A 13,825-nucleotide genomic window follows, 5' to 3' on the forward strand; every position below is an offset into this window, starting at 1 on the left:
TCCGACGGCTGTTGCGCTTGCACCAATCCTGGACTAGGAGCGGGCAGCCAGGCGATCCCAGGAAAGCCCTTTCTTCCCCTCCTAACCTCCGTCTCCCGTCCAATGCGCACTTTTGACCGGGTGCCCGCGGAGGAGGTGCGAATGACGCGCTGCTCGACGCTCCCTTCGCCCGCCAAACCAAGCCAACCTCGAGGCTTCAGGCGGAACTCCAGCTGCTGCCCATTTGAACGTCGCGAGTGGGAGGGAGGGAGGCGCTTCCCAGAAGAGCGGCGGGGCGGGTGGCTTCCTGACCCAGAGGAATGTACCTTTAAGGTGAGGAATGTCGGCCAGGAATGTCAACAAGCAATTACACACTGGGGTCAGCGCTAAAGCCAGAAGAGACTGGGGGCACAGCCCCACCCTGCTTCCCTTCCCTTTCAGGCTGCTGGGGCAAAGCATGAGTAGCCCTTTCTTCCCCATAGACAACGTGGATTTAAAGTGCTTCCCTCATTCACTGCCTGTGGTGTGGGCTCTATCTCGACTAACGTTGGAGTTGATTCTAAGGAAATTGACATGTTTTCCATTCACCAAACACTGGCTAATGTTTGATGGAGCCATCCCAGTCTCATGTCCCCACAAGTATGTTATCATGAACTACAGCCACAATTCTCAAATCCCCTTGTATAAATCACCCCATGGCTCAGACATAAATGCATGCATAGTCTCCAAATATGCTTATCGAACCTTTACACATTTACTCCTAGAAAGCTCCTTCATTGCTGTGGAAAGAATAAACCAAAGGGGTTCTCAAACTGTTAGGCTTGCATCCATTTTGATCAGGGATTCACAAATGGTGGTCTGCAGTGTATTTCAATTGCTTTTCGTTCTTATATTCTATTATAGTTTGAATTCTATGGAATTCGGATTGCAATACAGTAACAGGCAGTAAGTAACAGCCGCAGCAAACAAACAACAATTAATGATTTGGCTGCATCTAGTACAGCACATTACAATTGCTACAACAAGCAGAAAAATTATTAATTGGTGCACAAAGGCTCAGGTGTGTGGCAAAATGTTTGGAACCACTGGCCTAGATGCAGCACAGCTCCCTGCCTTGTGACAGGGGCCCACCAGATGAGGGACCAGAGAACAGATAACACCCTGTAACTATATGAGTAGGCTATTCCCACCTGCAGGCAGATCCCGTTGTAGCAGGCTTCAGTGTAATCTTATCCTGAGGACTAAATAAATTAATGCAAGTGATCATGGACCTTCTTCATCTGCAGAAGTTGTGTAAAAAGGTAAAGGTACCCCTGACCATTAGGTCCAGTTGCGGACGACTCTGGGGTTGCGCTGCTCATCTCGCTTTATTAGCCAAGGGAGCCATTTGTTGAAGTTTTTTCCAGATCATGTGGCCAGCATGACTAAGCCGCTTCTGGTGAACCAGAGCAGCGCACGGAAATGCCGTTTACCTTCCCACTGGAGCGTGCTTTCGAACTGCTAGGTTGGCAGGAGCTAGGACCGAGCAACAGGAGCTCACCCCATCATGGGGATTTGAACTGTCGACCTTCTGTTCGGCAAGCCCTAGGCTCTGTAGTTTAGACCACAGCGCCACCCGCGTCCCAGTTAGAAGTTGTGTAGTTACATTTAAATTCTAGCCTTTGCTAGTAACCTAGTCACAACGTGATGTGTATGATCAGTTTGGAGTTGCACTTCTCTATGACTGAAGGCCATGCACAAACAGGCTCAAGAGTAAAATGTTTCGATGTAAAGAAGATTCACAGCACAATCTTACGGATGTTTATTCAGAAGTAAATCTCACTGTGACCAATAGGACTAACAGCGCAATTCTAACCTGCAGCTGCATATAAAGACCTGACAGCCAGGGGGCGGGGGAAGAGCAGAGTTTCTCCTGCTTTTTGCTGCATCCACTGAGTAGACTAAACAGATGTGCCTGGGAACTGGGTCCCTCAGGGGCCACTCCTGCTTTGTATCCCATATCCAAAGCCTCCATCACCTACCTCCAACCAGAAACAGGGTTTTGTGCTAACTACAAACAGTGGGAGAAGCAGAGGCAGGAAGTTGTCACCTGCCCAGATTCAGCAGCAATCTCTGCATGCATGCCCCCTGCACCAGAGAGGCAAACACACACCATCCTGATCCTTCCCAGCACATCATCATCAGAAGGAGAGGGGTGAGGATTGCAGTCTGGGTGAGTTTAGGAATAGTTTTTAAATAATAAAAACAAGGAGAATCAACTTACATTTTCCCCCAAAAGGAAAAAGGGTTCAAAAAATGAAAAACCCCACAAACCAACCCACAATTCTACTAGCTACAATAACTAAACAAATCTATTTCTTTATGTGAAGTCCTAAATACTTCTGAAAAACCATTTTAAAATTAGACACATAAGAAACTTAAATACAGATTTTAAAACCAAATAATTGAGGCCTTTATGGGCTACTTAATGGGGGCAAAGATTTAAATGAAGTAAAATTCCTTCTATCCAGAAGGCATCATGCCTTTAAACTTCTGATCAGATCAACACAGAGGAAGCTGATCTTTGCAACTTGAGTAATGATAAAGATGCAATTGGTTACACTGATAAGGGATGAGAGAGAGAAAACAAACACTGCCCAGACCATCCTCTGAAGGCAAGCATGCAATCCAAAATGCAAGACAGGAAATAAACCTTGATGTATGTACTTAAGTAGTTACATCCTGACATGTCAACAGAATGTATTTTCAACTAAATAGTTTAAGATTACAGGCTTAGGTTAGAGTGAACAGTATGGATTTCAACAGTACTCAACAACTATACTATGCTGTTCATTCCAGCACAGCTTCTTCAAAGAGCTTTATCATTTCAGGAACTTTTTCTTCACCAAAGCGATCTTTTAGGAGAAAATAAATAATCTGTTCAAGCTTTGTAACCTATGAAAGGGTAGAAAAAACAGCCATTATAATGGAACAATTTTGTCTTAGGCCTGGGGGGTGCATTTCACATCAGGTAAAACTAGTAATGCTCAGTGAAAGGACCCCACCAAAAAAGAGGTATTCCTGCCACACATGTAGTCAAAAAAATAAATTAGAACAAAAAAAATATGAGGTAACACCCTCCCCACAAACACGCAAGGCCAGCAAAATGCACACATAGCTTCCTAGAGTGGCTGGGGAAACCCAGCCAGATGGGTGGGGTATAAATAAATTATTATTATTATTATTATTAAACACTCCTAACAGAAAATGGGAAAAATAAGCAAACACACAACACACATACTAAAAAGCAGGCAAAAGCACACTCAGCAAAACCTAAGCTAACTAGTCTGTAATACCCAAACCTGTGGGTATGATCTCAGGTTGAATGCAAATACACCTTTTGGCAGAAGGGAGCCTTTGGATCCAAACTCATCTCTCAAAATCAACAGAAATATACTAAAAATCAGTTGGGAAGCTGATGAAATACACTAACATATATTGTTTGCCACCCAAATTTCAGCTAGAAAACAAACGCTTAAGTTTTATTTAGGAGAATAAAGTGAGCTGGACAGCAACCTCTAAAAAAATCTTTTTTATACCAGTGTCTTATGTTTCCATAACTGACCGTCTTGCTACCTTTTCAACATCCATGATGCAGTTTGAAGCAGGAGCAGCCTGTCTTGTTTCATCACCTGAGGCAAAATGGGAATTGCCGCCTCCTGCTCCTGCCCATGGCACCCCACTTCTGCCACTGCTGTGCCCTGGCTCTTGCTGAACTTTGCATGATCCAAGGCGCTCCTCTTAAGTGTTGTCAAGCCACAAATGGCATGCAGGAATCCCCTAGCTCTTGCCAAACTCAGCAGGATCCACGTTGCTGCTCACTTGACTTCTCTGGCTGACAGCAGCAACACTGTGAGCCAGAACACCTCCCTCTCAGTGGCAGAAGTGGTTGGGTGGGCGGAGCGCCGCCTCTGGCACTTCTGCTGCCGGAGGCAAGCGCTTCACCCTGCGTCATGTGCGGACCAGCTCTGGTCTGAAGGTGGATGCAAATAATAATAATAATAATGTTTCATTGGTTCTGCAAGCAATCAGTATTTGGAAACAAACAGAACTTCAACTCCAAATTGAAACTTACTTGCTTCCTCAGCTCCATACAACAGCACTTGGTGTTCTTTACACATCCTGAAAGAAAAACAAATATATATAGCTTCTTGTTACACCACTGAACAGCAATAAGGCTGCCCATAGAAAGGAATTTCCAGGGGTATTGTAAAATAAAATACCGACTAAATATTTGTGTTATGTGGCAACAAAATTTTCAAATCTTTATAGTAAGTATGTGGATTACTTTTTAGCAAATCCACAAGAAATTACCTCAGAGTAAATTACTTACGATTCTCAATGTTGCTATCTTTTGCAGAGTTTTCGATTACTAGTTCATCAGCTACATTCATAGTATGAGTTCCAGATTCTTTTTTGACAGTTACTATATGAATATTCTTATTAACGCCTTTCACTGTAATTGTCACACACTCATTCATTAAAAAACTTTTCAGCTTCTCTGCTGCTAAGGTGGAGCACTTTCCATCCAGTTCCATAATCCCTGGAATACAAATAAACCTTAAATTCATGTCTATGCTACTGACAGTTGACAATGCTACAGTGTTTACAAATCTGACAGTTTACATGGCTTTTCTTAAAACCAATGCCATTAAAATAATGAAAACTACTCTGTTCATATTTAAATACATTCACAGTCCTTCTTACACATTAACTCTGCCACCACAAGAATAGTTTTTGCATTGTTTTTACGATGGGGTGGGAAACCTCAGACCTCAAGGCCAACTGTGGCCCTTCTAGTCATCTCTGTCTGGCGCTTAGGATCTATCCAGGCTCCACCTCTTCCTCAGCCACACACCCTCTTCCCAGGCTACACCCTCACCTGTCCCGTACTCTCCTTGAGTGTTTCTGCCTAGCTGAAATGTGCCCTTGAAACTCTGATAATGCCTCCTGGTTGCCTGGTTGGAGGACAGAGGGGTGTGTGAATGTGTGCAAAACTACCCTATAGTACAAAGAAAACATTTATGTTTGCACCTGCTTTTACCTCTGGCATGTGCCCTACATTTGACAATTATAATTTCATATTTACATTCCACTGTTATTCTCCAAGGGATTTTCACAAGGAAAATACAAGATAACATTAGCACTGCTTATTAACACATTCAAGGCTCGGTATACATGTGAATACGGTATATATTCATATTAAGGTATTTGGTCTTTTGACAAATTGCTCTAGCTGGTTTGCTACCTGCAATGGAACACTTGAGTATTTGAAAAGGTAGTTCCAAGTAGGGGGCAGTTATAGGTAGGAGCCTAGATAATGGCAACATTTCCACATTTCCATAGTCTGCATATGCCACTTTGACTTCTGATACACAAACTTCCAGAACAACAGCACGGTACCAATTGTCATCGCCTAAAAAAGTAAACAAAATTTAAGACTTAGTTTTAAGAGGCTTACCATTATGTGAAAGTGTATATATCCTGCTTAAAAGTGATTTCTCTTAAACCTGAAATCAGTAAGCATTTCCCTAAAAGCTAGATTTTCACAACTTGAGATTTGGAAATTATGATTCACTGGACTGCCTTTAGATGATGTGATACGACTTGATTCACATTATTTGGCAACCAGAAGTCAGCTCACTTGTGAGGAATTTACATTACAAGTTCACACCACTTGGCCAGAAAAGATTTTAAAAAACTGCAGAGTGAATAGCATGCCTCCCTAGTTTGAACCTAGACAAAGTGCCCCTAAATGCTGAAATACTATCACTGTAGTGCTGGACATGTACCTATTGCTATATCAGTACACTAGCTGACCCGGCCACGCATTGCTGTGGCTAATAATGTGGATTAGAAAAGGAAATATAGTGGAAAAGAGGAAATGTATGGTTTTTATACCTTATTTTGTTGAAGTGTAGGGTGTCTGCAGTGTGTTCTGATGTGTAGTTGTTATCTTTGTGCAGTTTGGACATGTTTGTGGTGGGATGGGATATGTTTTTGAAAAAAATATAAATGAATTCCTATGTCCTTGGGATGGGGTATGTTTTCTGAAAAATATAAATGAATTCCTATGTCCTATAAAGAACTTAGAGATCCATTTTAAATAAAAGTAAACCTTCTACTCATGTAAAAACAGCAGGGAGGCCCCATAAATAACCCAGAGATGCATTTTATTTAAAAGGGCACATTCTAGTCATTTAAAAACATGGTGATTTCCGGACCGTCCGTTGGCCGGACTTAGAAGGTGAGTGGACTGTATCCAGCCACAGGCCCTAGGTTGTCTACCCCTGGTGTAGCCGGGTAAGGTGTTGCCATGGCGTGCATTTTTGGGCAGGCTTGTTTCGGTGCACACGGTGGAGGCTTCGTCGGGAGGCAGCGGGTAAAATTTGTCTTTTTGGTCGGCATGGTTGTGGATGTGTGTGAGGTGAGTGCATTAATTGGGGAGGCATGTTTTTGTGGTGGAGTGGCTCTGTGCAGGCCGCGGAGGAAGCGGCCGAAATTGGGACTTGGGTAAGTTTGGTTTTTTGGCGTCCTGGTTGTGGAGGTGGGCGAGGTGAGGGAGGAAATGGCGGCCGCGGCTTTTTTGGATTTGATATCCCGCTCTATCACTACCCGAAGGAGTCTCAAAGCGGCTAACATTCTCCTTTCCCTTCCTCCCCCACAACAAACACTCTGTGAGGTGAGTGGGGCTGAGAGACTTCAGAGAAGTGTGACTAGCCCAAGGTCACCCAGCAGCTGCATGTGGAGGAGTGGAGACGCGAACCCGGTTCCCCAGATAACGAGTCTACCGCTCTTAACCACTACACCACACTGGCTCTCACTTTTTCTCCGCCTTTGCTCTTTACAGGCGGTGTTTCCGTTGTTGTAAAGTCGCGGCCTGTGGAGGTGGGCGAGGGGAGGCAGCAACTTGAGGTGGGGGGCTTTGCGGGTTACGGTTTGTGCGACTCGGCTCCACGACTGTGGATACATGCAAGGCAAGTGCGGTAATTGCGGAGGCGTGATTTTCTGGCGGACTGGCTGTGTGGAGGCGACGGAGGAAGCAGCACAAAGTGGGAATGGGGTAAAGATTTGTTTTCGGCCCTCGGTTCTGCACAGGGGGTGGCGGGGACGCAATAAGCTCGCTCTGTGTAAAAGTTGCTGCCTGTGTAGGTGGGCGAGGGTAGGGAGCAACTTGTGGACGGGGGCTTCCTGGTTTGCGCACCTCGACTCTGCACGTAGGCCACGTGAGGTCGGAAATGGAGGACAGCGCTTTGCAGGTGCGCGCGGGTCGGACAATGTCTTAGGGTGATCTGTCTTTCTATTGGCTGCTGGCAGTGCCGGTTGAAAAAGAGGAGGAGGGGCTAGAAACGGGTGCACTGTGCTATACCTTCAAACATCCACTGGAGGGGGTAATTTTTTATGTAAAATCATATTTCTACCTATGAAAGGTGTGGTATATTTGCAATCCAGGTACACAAGATCACTCCCATATACCCATGGAATGTAGTGTCCAAATTCAAAGAGAATCGGTCAAGCGGTTACGGAGCATTGCGGCTACATCAAATGACCCATCTTGAACGCTTTTACATATATATATAGATGAAAACAGCAGTAGGGATTTTAAAGTCTTGGTTGTATGGCCACTACTCCTTATGTTATTCCCACCAGGGCAGAAGAGATCTCTACACAGTTAGAGACAATCACAGCAATTAAAGATGCTGTTATTTGTTTAGCAACCCAACTCTGGACTACCTTTCTCCTAAGGAGGCAACTGATTCATTGGACCCAGAGTAAGCAGCGAGGATGTATGCTGTCAAATTCTGTGGCCCCCGCAAAAGAGTTAGATGCTTCAGGTAACTGAAGGGCTGTATATATAACCCATTTGGGTGGTCACTCAGTTACTGTAGTAGTAAAGGTTACCACTTGATTATATGGTCTTCACCAGGAGTTACTACAATCATGTTAAGTATGCTACCCAAGAAAATGGTTGTTTTCTGTGATACCATTTCCTCCAACTAAGCTGTCATGCAGGAACTGGAAGTTACCTATTTTAAACATGTTAGTGTGAAATTCACCCAAGCCATCATCTTCCTCTTGTAGGCTACAAGTTCTATAGGCTTATAATATAATATAATATAATATAATATAATATAATATAATATAATATAATATAATATAATATAATATAATATAATATAATATAATATAATATAATATAATATAATATAATAATCTATTTGTACCTCACCCACTCTGGACAGCTCCCAATCAAGTTTTAAAAACAATAAAGCATTAAATATTAAAAACTTCCCTAAACAGGGCTGCCTTCAGATGTCTTTTAAAAATAGTATAGCTGCTTATTTCCTTGACCTCTGATGGAAGGGCGTTCCACAGGGTGGGCACCACTACCGAGAAGACCCTCTGTCTGGTTCCCTGTAACCTCGCAATGAGGGAACCGCCAGAAGGCCCTCGGCGCTGGATCTCAGTGTCTGGGCTGAACGATGTCGGTGAAGACACTCCTTCAGGTATATAGGACCGAGGCCATTTAGGGCTTTAAAGGTCAGCACAAACACTTTGAATTGTGCTCGGAAACGTACTGGGAGCCAATGTAGATCTCTCAGGACTGGTGTTAAATTTTAGACATTTTAAGAAATTAAAATATTTTCCTTTTTTATGAAGTAATCTTAACATTTTCTAATACACAAACACACACACTTTTTCATTTTTTCACCTGTGAATCTGGCACAACAGGGTTCACCAACTTTTGGTTTGAAACTGGAATCATTCTGAGAATTGCAGTAATCTACAAGTCCAGTCATTAGCTTACGGAGTCTCTGCTGATCCACTAAAACAGAAAACAAGTGTAATGTTTTGTATCTTCTACCACTCACCTATCCTGATAAAGTCTATGAGCAAATACATTATTTATAGCATCTAGATAGAAGCATGCTATTTTAGCTAAATTTCCTTGGATAACATATGAATAATAAAGTAGCAAATTTGCAAACCTAAAATATTTCCTTTTAGTTTGATTTTTAAAAGTATGGTAATCAGTACTGCCTTTTTTTCTTCAGTAACTCAAGTTCCCAAATTATAAAACTTTCAACTAGTGCAGGGTTTTTTTAAGTCCTTGCACACTTCTGGTGCAGATACATAAGAATAGGCTCAGATTGAAGTTTAATACACCATGGGGTCAGAAATAATGGTTTTAGGACAATTCATAAATAAACCATAACTCTCCAAATCTAAACGTCCCATGGTTAACTGTGGTTAGTTTAAAATTAAGACATAGAACTTTCTAGTCTTCTTACAGGCACTAAAAAGGGAAGGGAATAATGATCATTTGTTACCAAATTTTGTCATGGTCATTTACATAGTGAGAAACATTGTTTTCTATTATGACTGAACTGGGCCCACATAAAGAAAATGTATGTCAACTTATAGCATTCTGTAGTCCTTACCTTTCATTTTTGTGGGTACAGCATAGAATAAACCAGGGTTTGTCACATCTAATACATGAACAGGCAGAGTTTGACCAACCAGAAATTCTGTTGTTGTCCACTGTATGCATCCTGCAATATTACACACAAGTGAAAATTATTTGCTAACCACTTTTATGTGGCTGACCTTGGTTATGAAAATTACCTGCCATTAGTTTCAGGATGGAGTCTACATTACAGAAAAGTGGGAACTGATCCCACCCGAGTATGGACACATTAATAATTTATTTTATTATTTATACCCCACCCATCTGGCTGGGTTTCCCCAGCCACTCTGGGCGGCTTTCAACAGAATATTAAAAACAATACAGCATCAAACATTAAAAACTTCCCTAAACAGGGCTGCCTTCAGTTGTCTTTTAAAAGTAAAATAGTTGCTTATTGCCTTGACATCTGCTGGGAGGGCATTCCACAGGGCAGGTGCCACTACCAAGAAGGCCCTCTGCCTGGTTCCCTGTAACCCTCACTTCTCGCAGCGAGGGAACTGCCAGAAGGCCCTCAGCGCTGGGCCTCAGTGTCCTTGCAGAACGATGGGGGTGTTGACGCTCCTTCAGGTATACAGGACCGAGGCCCAAATCCCTGTTCCCCATCACCTGTGCGTGCATGCATGCATGCATGCAAATAGCATGAGGAGCCACATGGCACACAGAAGAAGTGGACAGGGTTATGGAAGGCATGCATGGATCTTCCGCTCCCTGCAATCCCCCTTTGCATTACCTGCATGCAAGCAGGACAGAGGAAACAGCTGGGGTATTCCTCCACATAAAGGCAAAAATCTACAGTGTTGGGCTCAAGGGATGCAATGTTTTGTAAGTTTCCTTTCCCCTCATCAGTTTTCATTTCTTTTTTTCTTAGAATGACTTTGCAATTATCAGCAACTCTAGATTGTGATCCTTAGTAAGCATCAATTAAATATCCATATTGCTGAAGATATAACAAAAAAAAGCCACGGAAATAGTAGTAGGGTATATGTACCAGCATATATTACCAGACAATGCATCTTTGCCTTTGAAGATTTACAAAACAGATTATTTATGTGCTAATTGTTCTGACAATTATATGCTGCCATTTATAAAAGACGTGAAGCTAGTGGATGGACACAGTCAGCACTGGACAGTGCTTTTAAATACACATACACGACACTCTACACCAGGGGTCCCCAAACTAAGGCTCGGGGGCCGGATGCGGCCATATCGCCTTTTAAATGCGGCCTGCGGACCGTCCGGGAATCGGCGTGTTTTTACATGAGAATGTGTCCTTTTATTTAAAATGCATCTCTGGGTTATTTGTGGGGCCTGCCTGGTGTTTTTACATGAGTAGAATGTGTGCTTTTATTTAAAATGCATCTCTGGGTTATTTGTGGGGCATAGGAATTCATATATTTTTTTTCAAAATAAAGTCTGCCCCCCCCCCACAAGATCTGAGGGAGAGTGGACCGGCCCATGGTTGAAAAAGTTTGCTGACCCCTGCTCTACACACACACCTTCGATGCATAATTCACATGTACACACTATCTCCCCACTAGCTGATCTGCACAGGAAGTACTGGGGGGCGTGAAAAGCAGGATATCAAATCCAAACTCTTCTTCAACACTTATTGGTGACTTAATTATTTATGTCATTTGCTGACTGACATGCTTAACGCCACAGCACTTATTCCCTATACCTACACAAAACAGAAAACTTTATGCAGATTCTTCATTTTTAAAAGTTAGTAACATTACCTTGGGAATCGCTGTCTGTCAATTCACCTGGCTGCACGTTCAGATCCAACACTATTTCCTTTTTCAAAGCTAAATTATTCTTAATTAAATATTCGCTGATCACTATGGGACCACTCTCAGAATTGTCAATAAGCTCTACTTCAGCACCATTTGTCGTTAAAGAAACTACTCTGGCCTGAGTTTTCTTCCCAGCTATGAACGTCTGAAGTGTTGTTGTAGCTTCTGCTGTCCATTCCTTATTTATGGGTCTTACACCTGAGGAGAAAAAATATTTAAGCAGTCATTAGGTAGACAATGCTCTTGATGTTACTAAGGCTGCAAATCCCGTATCATTACTAGACAACTTGTATCTCAGTAAAAATGAATAAATTGTACTATAAATGTATTAGAGGATTATGAAAACCTTAGGGACCTGTTATCATAAATTTAAAAGATTTACATATGCAAGCATTGGAACAGTTTCTGGGTCATTTTTATCCTACACTACTCTGTTGGTTGTGGCTTTAACTGTTTTTTTTTACTCCTGTTCCCATAGGATAATTTAGCCTGAGATCCGGGCTTTGAGTGCCTAACAGATTAACATTTTGGATCTTAGATTCAGGAATACACCTTACACAGAAATATTGTTTAAAACAGTGTAACTTTGTATCTTATTTGCAGTTCAAGAGATTTCTACTGAAGTAAGGTAACTGTACCTGACAGCGAACATTCAATTGCTTGAAATGGGAGTTTCATAAATGTAGATGTGATCTGTCTGATTTTGTCCAGAGTTACCTCTTCACAGTTTCCATAATCTACAAACAGCACTTTAAAAGTTTCAAATGAACTGGCCTCTTCCACCAAAGCCCGATACCATCTACCATCACCTAAATTAAAATAAGACAGGAAGATCTTGTAATATCCAATAAGCATACAAATACTTTACTCATTAAAACAGCAGTCTGATCTTTTGCTTCATGTCTTACTTGGGTGTAGACAGATATAGCAGATTCATGTTACCCCTATTTCAAAGCGATGCCATTTTTAGTCAAACATTAAAGTTACTCTGTCATATTGCAAGGAAAGTACTAATATCCTATTCAAGGATAATTGATAATAATAAAAAATAATATACATATCAAGACCTATCTTCAGCCCTGGCAACAGCTTAGTGAAGAGACTCTTCTTTGCCATGGCAGCTTCCCTCTGCCATGTCCCAGGAACATTTTTTAAGGGAGTAGCTGCTAAGAGAACTGAGAGGGTATTTGTGGCCTTTTGTGTTTAGGCATAAACGCTGAGTGCCTGGGGTGCTGTCTAGGTACAAATGGTATCAGCTTTGGGGCTTCTTTGGGATATTATTAACTGACCCACTGGTAAGTGGTGTGCTTACTTCAATTTTGATACATTTTATAGGAACTGTTAATTCTTAAGAATTATCACTACATTATGTATTACCATCATTATAATATTGCATTTTTACTGTTTATTTTTTGCAAACTGCCTTGAGCAGTATTTGTATTAGCAATATTAGCATGGAATGAAATCTGCTGTTTTGTAAATCATGACAATGCAGTTCTTCCTCCATTGCTCTACTGGATGCCTTTCTTTCTAGGGAATTGGGGTGAAAGGAGCCAAGGCCATGAACTGCATGACATTTCAACTGCTCCGTGTATGTCTAAACGCCCCAGGTGGTGTAAGTACTCAGTTGGATACTTTCCGCAGCAAACGGAGAAATGTAATTTCTATAAAATATCAATGCAACACAGAAGCGAATAAGCAATAAGTAAACTTACTCACCAGAGAAATAAGCACAGCACACATCTCCCTTTGTAACTTTGGAAATGGTGGGGGCTGTTTTATTGCAGTATGCTGCTAAAGATATATTGAGTTCTTCCAAAGCATTCAAGCCTGTAAAATTAAGATTGAAATTGCAACACTAACCACTGTCAAAAGTTTAATCAGAAAAGTCTAGTAGCCCTTCCTTCCAATTTATGGCTTAAGTCAGCTAACATCTCAACCTTTTCTAAAACAGCTAATATGGAAGAACTCTATCAAGCAATACTGCTGCTACAGAATTGCTACATAACCATATGATAGGAAGTTTGAATAAGTGTACCAATGATGGTGTTGAGTTTGAAGAGAGTTTATAAATACAGTCAAACCTTGGATGTCAAACTGAATCCATTCCAGAAGCCCGTTCAGCTTCTGCAATGTTCAACAACCGAGGCGCGGCTTCTGATTGGTTGCAGGAGCTTCCTGCACCCAAACGGAAGCAACGTCGGACGTTCGGCTTCTGAAAAACGTTCGAAAACCGGAACACTTACTATTGCTACTGAGTAATAGGACAAAATGTAGCTAGAGTTACTGTTTGCATTCCCCTACTTTATCACACTAACCGGGGGGGGGGGGGAGGGAGGGAGGGAGAACCAAACAAGATGTATGCAGGAGAGTGATAGAATTATGCCCTCTTAATATTCACTGCAAAATGGAAGAGGTTGCTCCACAAGATGAATGCTGTCTAAGTTGTTTGCACAAACAATTATGTGAGTGAAAAAAGCAATGTCACACCTGTCAGGTTTCTGAATCATACGTGTTTGTGGACACTGGATAGATATGTAAATGA

At 42.0% G+C, this 13,825-nt stretch overlaps 1 protein-coding gene across 2 annotated transcripts in view; it reads right to left on the reverse strand.

The window, feature by feature from the left end:
- Positions 1–2,652: 2,652 nt before the first annotated feature.
- The window catches only part of TDRD1 (tudor domain containing 1), a 31,375-nt gene continuing 20,202 nt past the window's right edge, over positions 2,653–13,825 (reverse strand). For both annotated transcript variants that reach the window (XM_033149626.1, XM_033149627.1), the window contains 9 exons: positions 13,000–13,110; positions 11,919–12,089; positions 11,224–11,478; positions 9,462–9,572; positions 8,732–8,845; positions 5,267–5,434; positions 4,352–4,561; positions 4,094–4,140; positions 2,653–2,913 (listed from right to left, as the gene is read on the reverse strand). In XM_033149626.1, coding sequence (XP_033005517.1) covers positions 2,809–2,913; positions 4,094–4,140; positions 4,352–4,561; positions 5,267–5,434; positions 8,732–8,845; positions 9,462–9,572; positions 11,224–11,478; positions 11,919–12,089; positions 13,000–13,110 — 1,292 coding nt within the window. In that variant the 3' untranslated portion in view covers positions 2,653–2,808. The remainder of the gene's footprint in view (positions 2,914–4,093; positions 4,141–4,351; positions 4,562–5,266; positions 5,435–8,731; positions 8,846–9,461; positions 9,573–11,223; positions 11,479–11,918; positions 12,090–12,999; positions 13,111–13,825) is intronic.

Source organism: Lacerta agilis, chromosome 5 (assembly GCF_009819535.1).
Source record: "Lacerta agilis isolate rLacAgi1 chromosome 5, rLacAgi1.pri, whole genome shotgun sequence".
Lineage (NCBI taxonomy): Eukaryota > Metazoa > Chordata > Lepidosauria > Squamata > Lacertidae > Lacerta > Lacerta agilis.